General features: G+C 42.6%; 1 protein-coding gene across 2 annotated transcripts in view; it reads left to right on the forward strand.

Moving 5' to 3' along the window:
- LOC134464014 (zinc finger protein Xfin-like) overlaps positions 1-3,414 on the forward strand; it is a 67,358-nt gene extending 63,944 nt beyond the window's left edge. For both annotated transcript variants that reach the window (XM_063217452.1, XM_063217450.1), the window contains exon 9: positions 157-3,414. In XM_063217452.1, the coding sequence (XP_063073522.1) occupies positions 157-3,323 (3,167 nt within the window). In that variant the 3' untranslated portion in view covers positions 3,324-3,414. The remainder of the gene's footprint in view (positions 1-156) is intronic.
- The last annotated feature ends 4,173 nt before the right edge of the window (positions 3,415-7,587 follow it).

A 7,587-nucleotide genomic window follows, 5' to 3' on the forward strand; every position in this document is an offset into this window, starting at 1 on the left:
TGATGTCAGGGCACAGGACAAGACAACTGTAACCCAAGGGGGTTGGATTTAGCCAAAAATGGAATTGTGTGAATTCTAACATGGTCTCTCCAAGACCATATTGTGGACACAAAATTGAGTAAATATTCTGCTTTTTCCTCCCTTTCCATTTTCCAGAAGGTTGCAAGCCACCACCTGTGCTCTTTGCCTGCTCCAGGTGTTCTTTTCAAGCCAACACTGGAATAGCTCTGGACCAACACCTTGTGAAGGATCACCCAAATGACTTCCAACAGCTTCATTCAGCGCGTAATCACCACATAAGCCTTTCAGAACTCCAACCAAACCACAAGTCATTTGCCTCAGTCCAACAAGCTGTGCCTGAAAGAAGGGGTGTGTTAAAGACGTGCACGTTTTGTCAACTGTGCTTCTCACATGGTGATCAAATGAGGAAACACCTTAAGGAGCAGCACGCTGTAGAGATAAAACCTCCTCACCGACCTCAATCAAATGTGAATTACCCAAGAAAGCTGGTGTCAAAAACATGTCGTATTCCAGGGCAGGTGTCAAAAACATGTCCAGTATGTAGTAAGACTTTCACACGTGGAACTGTAATGAGGGAACACCTGAAGAAGCAGCACTCTGTGATCAGCAAGGAAATTCTCCCCCCTCGGCCAACTCAGGATAATTTATCTGTGGATAACAATACGGCAGGGACCGCAAGTCATAATGACCAAGTTAACAGAGAACTGGAAAGTATTCCAGAACAGACAAGTATTCCAGGGCTGGTGTCAAAAACATGTCCAGTATGTAATAAGACCTTCACACGTGGTAATGTAATGAGATTACACCTGAAGAAGCAGCACTCTGTGATCAGCAAGGAAATCCTCTCCCCTCAACCAAATCGAGATAATCTAAGCGGGTCAGAAATTCTCCCCCCTCGGCCAACTCAGGATAATTCATCTGTGGATAACAATATGGCAGGGACCGCAAGTCATAATGACCAAGTTAACAGAGAACTGGAAAGTATTCCAAAACAGAGAAGTATTCCAGGGCGGGTGTCAAAAACATGTCCAGTATGTAATAAGACCTTCACACGTGGTAATGTAATGAGATTACACCTGAAGAAGCAGCACTCTGTGATCAGCAAGGAAATCCTCTCCCCTCAACCAAATCGAGATAATCTAAGCGGGTCAGAAATTCTCCCCCCTCGGCCAACTCAGGATAATTCATCTGTGGATAACAATATGACAGGGACCGCAAGTCATAATGACCAAGTTAACAGAGAACTGGAAAGTAGTCCAGAACAGACAAGTATTCCAGGGCTGGTGTCAAAAACGTGTCCAGTATGTAATAAGACTTTCACACGTGGTAATGTAATGAGGGAACACCTGAAGAAGCAGCACTCTGTGATCAGCAAGGAAATCCTCTCCGACACACAGGGAATGATGACCGATGTGCTGGCTCCCAAGTGGATTCTCAAGTGTGACGGCTGTAAAGAGCACTTCTCAACCCCTTCAAATATGAGGAGGCACCTGAGGGAACACTCAGCTTGTAGTTCAGTTAAATTCAAGCCCCGTAGAAGAGAAGTTGTGCCAATCACATGTCCAGTATGTGAAATGACCTTCAAGATGGATCATGCATTGACACGACACCTGAAGACATGGCACTCTGAGGTCTGTGACAAAGTTCTCTCCTCTTTATCAATTCAGGATAATTTAAGAGAGGTGGTGAATTCAAAGACGTGCCCAAAGTGTAAAAAGACCTTTCCACAGGTTTACATAATGAGACGACACCTGGAGCACAAGCACTTTGTGGTCTGTGAGAGAATCCTCTCCCCTCTATCAAATCAGGATAGTCTACCTGTGGAAAACGATGCACAAGGGCCTATTGTTGCAAGCACTGCTGAGCTCCTATCAAACCCTGCTGCTTGTGGATCAGTGCAACAGTTACAGCCGAGTGGCTCAGATGAGACGGAGCAGATGGCGGTTAACCTAGGACGAAAGGACCTCATTGGAAAGGAAATGGATAAACATCCTGGTGACAACTTCCAGCATCCAAAGGCTCTAGAATTAGAATACGCAAAGGAACACTCCACAAGTGGAAACACTGGCATACATCAACTTAATCAGAATGATCCCACTGTGCTCCACTTTGAATGCTCAAAGTGTGGTGAAAGATTCTCTGTCTTGTCTGAGCTTGAAAAGCATAATCAAAACGCATGCACAGAACTAACTGCTGTAATTCATGAAGTGGTTTCTCCCACTGACGACACACAGGGAGTGATGACCGATGTTGTGCTGGCTCCCAAGTGGATTCTCAAGTGTGACGGCTGTAAAGAGGTATTTCACACAGTCGGTGAGATGGAGAAGCATGTGATTTGCCATTGGGAGGGAAAGCCTTTGCGATGCAGCCTTTGTGAGCGATACTTCAAGAATGGCTTGTCGTTAAATAGTCATACCGAAGTGCCCTCCAAGTGCACCATCTGTGGGGGAACATTTACTAACCTTTCCAGCTTAAGTTTGCACTACCTAGAAGCTCACAACATCAAAGACTCCTACCCCTGCTCGGACTGCCAGAAGACCTTCCTCAATGTTTGTCGCTTGGTGCTGCACTTGCAAGACCACACAGGAGAATTCCCTTTCCAGTGCACTCGGTGTCTTAAGCGATTCAAGCGGGCTACGTGTCTCGCTAGGCACCGACAAATGAGCAGTTGCAACGTCAACTGGAGAATAATGGAAAGGAAATTTTTGTGCCATGTGTGCGGTAAAGGATTTCACATGTTAAGTTCCCTGAAGGTGCACGAGACGATCCACCAGTCCACTCGCAACTTCATATGCTCCGAGTGTGGCAAGTGTTTCAAAGGAACTGTGAACTTGAAGGCGCACATGAGAACACACGTGGATGATGCGGTACGACGGCATCACTCTTGCTCTTACTGTGGTAAGAAGTTCCTACACGCTGCAGCTTTGGTGCGCCACCATCGCATTCACACTGGGGAGAGACCTTTCCCCTGCGCCAAATGCAACAAGACCTTTAAGTCAGACACGGAGTTGCAAAAGCACATGCGCTATCACAACAACTACAGGCCATTTCAATGCCAAGTGTGCCGGAAAAGATTTACTCAGACAAGCTGCTTGAAATCGCACATGCGCGCACACACTGGTGAGAGGCCGTATGCTTGCTCGGTATGTGACAAACGCTTTGCGTTGTCTTTTCAAAGGAAACGCCACATGCTCATCCATACTGGAGAAAAGCCTTTTGTTTGTGAACATTGTGGCAAAGCATATAACCAGAAAAACTGTTTAACTCTCCATCTAAAAAAATGTCCCCAAATCATCTTGTAGATGTATTAGACCATAACACTGAAATGATCCCTGGCATCTGTCCTTGTTTTGATTACTTTCTCTGAAGTAAATAAATTACAAACACCACCAATGAACAAGTTATTTCATATCTTGGATGATTCAATATATAAACTCTTAAAGGTGCACTGTGTAATATTTATAGTAGTTTAATTCCAGAATTCATGCTGCCCATTCACAAATGTTACCCTTTTCATGAATACTTGTCATGAACTCTAAATTCTAAGTATTCAAAATGACTGGGAAAATGGCACTTTTCATACCTGAAAAGGTGGATCTCGAACTGTTATTTGTTCTTGCTAATAAATATCAGTTTATCAATTAGTAAATAGGCAGCACAGTTCCAATGAGCAGCATTGTGGCAATAGCTAGTCTGGCCACCATCTTACGCAGTGCACTTTTAAATCTCTATGTGAAGAGCTCTTTTCCAAAATGAGATATATCCATTTTATAGAATGTTGGGAAATTGACATTTTTGTACTGGGCATTCCATTGAAATGCATTGTAAAATGCATTTTTATAGAGGTTTTAAAGTATGTTCTCAACACATTTGAATAGCAAGAATTCACACATAGATGATAGAACCTCTTAACAGTCAATTCCAATATTAAAATGCAAAAAGTCATAAATGGTGGATATAGCGTTTTGTAAAAGAGCTCTTCATGTCCTTTTTTAGGTTTGGGTGAATGTGAGTAGAATTGGGCCACTGTTTGGCAAAGTCAGAGACTTGTGAAGTCTGAGGATTGATTTGAGGGAATGCCAAAAAATGTGTTTATTAAAAAAAAGATTCTTATATTCTTTGTCAGCAATATTGCAATCTGTATTCATTAATGGTTGCAGAGTATATTCATAGGAAAGCAGGCACCAGAATGGAGCAGTTTAACTTGTGACAAGATGTATTTACATGGATATAGGCTAGTGTGTTCATAATTCTCTAATACTGCTGATGTGAACTATCCTTTAGCATTTACCTGGAATGGTCCTCGACTGACCATGTCTGTCCTCAATGAATCAGAAAAACCTGGAGATACGATTTCAGAGCATTTGCTGGGCTACTTTTCCTTTTGTTTGAACATATAATTGACATAATATGACAATCTATGCCAAGAGCATAGAAGAACATCTACTGCTGTTATTGGCAACAGGCTTACAACACCATCAAATGAATGTTGTGCGTTCACAAGCAGATCTACATTACTCAACCACAAATGTTCAATGTCCCGGCCAGAATACTTGTTTGAGATTGTTATATAGAGAATGTTTAATAGAATTTAATTTGAACTTAATAGCAGACTAGTGTTACAGCTGACAGTGTCAAGTCACATTGGTTTATGTTGCCTCTGCGAAGGGCTGGCCCTGTTCATGGTACCTCAGTCATGGAGGAGGATGGGGGTGGGGAATGAAACCGGCAACCTATACTATAGGCTATGATTATTTATTTGTTTTGCTGTACTGTCTATACCATGGAGAAACACCACTCTTCGTCTACAGTATTAAGGCAAATGATTACATTATTATTATTTCAAGTCACATGAGAGGAAAAAAATAATTTGAAATTTACCTTTGGTAAGGATAAATGGTTTGGTTTGCCAAACAAGAATCTCAAGACATTTGGATTGAGGAAAAAGTCTACCCAAGAAGAAGCGGAAAGAAGACTGTGCAATACGGTAGGGGCTGTAGGCTACTGGTCAAAGGTTTGGTCATACGTTTTGGAAAATATAGGTGTGCGTTACAATATTCGACCTCTCCTCCACTTGCTTCTCGTCATGATGACATCACTGACAACAGCATTATATTTCAATATCTTTCAAAAGCCCAATTGTAGAGTCTTTTTCTCATTTGCAATTTGGATGGTGAATGAAATACAGTCCCTCAAAAGTTGTTGTGGCTAGGCTGACAGCTGGGAAACTTTATTGTTTTCTCCACGGAGGAGGGGCCAGCAGGTGGGACAAGGAGACAAGCGCAAGTGGAGGAGGCAAGGTTGCATATTGCAACGCACTGTAAGACTGAAGTAGTGACATGGTATGGGGCAGTATGGAGAATTATGGAATGTGATAGGCCTTTTGTGAGCTGTGCTATAGGCTTAGGCCAAATCAGTGTAAGCAAGCCATGTTCCGACATTTGGGGGGGGGGGGGGGGGGGGTGCTAGTAATGTTTTTTGGCAAGGTATATCCCCCCACTAGTAGAAAAAGCTTGATAGCAGTCATGGGGTGGTAGCGAAATCACTTTTTTCAGCTCTTGAAGTTACTACCCCCCTATAATAAATACTGTTTTTTAATATCATCTGCGTATGTAGCTATGGCTTATGTTGGGGGTATTGCCAATATTCTATACCATCGTGCTTGTTATCACTGGAAAGGGGGCCTCTCAGGCTTTCATTTAAGCCCATTAACGAATCTGTCTGACATACACAGAAGCCACAGCACGTCATTAAACCAGAAATAGCTCCCATTTTCGCACAAATTGTGCCTAAACTGTGCACTTCCGTTTACATCTGTGACATGAAAGAACAGCAAGGACACCAAAGTTAACAACCTCAATACTCAGGGCACTCTGCCGATTCAGAAAATGTATAATATGCCCATACAATCATTTACTATATGTTTGTGAGAGCCTTAAATATCACTTGTGCAACCACCAAAAATGTCTTAAAAATAAGACCCAAGACAATTGCCTAATACAATGCCCGGTATCACTTTACTTAAACAAACTTTGTTTATACTGTAGTTCATATGTGAATGTACATTACATTCACAAATTGTTAAAGTATTCAATGATTGTAGTGCAGTGTTTCTCAAAGTGGGGCGCGGAGGTATTGGAGGGGGGTGCGCATGAAGTCAGAAGGTTTTTCTTTTTTAATACTTTTCTGCTTTGCCATTAAGTCAACACATTCCCTTTACAATCACAAAACATGAATTAATTTATTCACTAATATTTAGAGAACATCATAGGCCATACTGTACGTGTATATCAGGCTCTAATAAACTTTACGGCGGCCTATTTATTTGTATTTTCGTAACCATTTTGCTCGAGGGGGGCGCAGACAGACACCCTTCCTCTGAAGGGGGGGGGGGGGGGGGGGGGGGGGGGGGGGGGGGTGGGGGGGGGGGGGGGGGGGGGGGGGGGGGGGGGGGGGGGGGGGGGGGGGGAATGGCACGAAAAGTTTGAGAAACACTGTTGTAGTGTATGTGAAGAAATACAATCTAAACGGTAGGCCCTGGAATGATAGGGCATTGGGTAACACTTTACTTAAACCACTCAGATATGGTATCTCATTAACAGAATTTAGATAAATGTTCATATACAACATTTTATACAGGCTATTTCATAAACAAATAGACTGAGACCCTATACAAGGGGTTGCAAGCCAATAAAGAAACATGTTGCAAAGGGAATATGTTTAATGAAAGAATAGTTTAACGTAGATTTATATCATTTCTTCGTCAGTACTCTTCATCTTCCATGTCATCCCCTTCATCTGAACTGTCTATGTTTGCCTGGTTTCCGCACACTCTCAGTTTACACATGTCTGTGCACCTGAGGCCATTTACCAGACAAACACAATGATAGCTAGAGCATTTTGTAGTGCACTTGCATGAAAGAAGGTCCAGGACAACTTGGGGTATTGTCAATATTCTATACAATAGCGCTTGGTATTACTGGAAAGGGGACCTTTCATTCTTTCATTTAAGTCCATTGCTGAATGTTTCTGACACACACAGAGGTCACAGTACTTCATTAAACCAGAGATAGGTCACATTTTCTCACAAATGTTGGCTAAACTGTTTGATTTCGTTTATCTCTGTGGCATGAAAGAACGCCAAGGACACAAAATTAGACAACCTCAATACTCGGTGGAATCTGTTGATTCAGAAAATGTATAATATGCCCATACAATTATTTTGTATATGTTTGTGAGGGCCTAAAATTTGACTTGTGTAACCACCAATAGTCTTCAAAATAGTTGCCAATATAGCAGGTCATTAGCTGGAAATATCAGGCCTTTTTTCTGCCAATGTTTGTGCTGACATTCACAGAGGTCATTAAACCAGTAATTTCTCTGCCCTATCGTGGCCTAATGGTAGGACACTGGTCTACTACGCGGCTGACCCGGGTTCGATTCTGAACCGTGCCCTTTGCCGACCCTCCCCCATCTCTCCCTCCCAACTCGCGTCCTGTCACCTCCTTCACTGTCCTGTCTCATGTAAAACAAAAATAGAGGCTTGAAAAGCTCCCCCAAAATACT

Source organism: Engraulis encrasicolus, chromosome 15 (assembly GCF_034702125.1).
Source record: "Engraulis encrasicolus isolate BLACKSEA-1 chromosome 15, IST_EnEncr_1.0, whole genome shotgun sequence".
Classification (NCBI taxonomy): domain Eukaryota; kingdom Metazoa; phylum Chordata; class Actinopteri; order Clupeiformes; family Engraulidae; genus Engraulis; species Engraulis encrasicolus.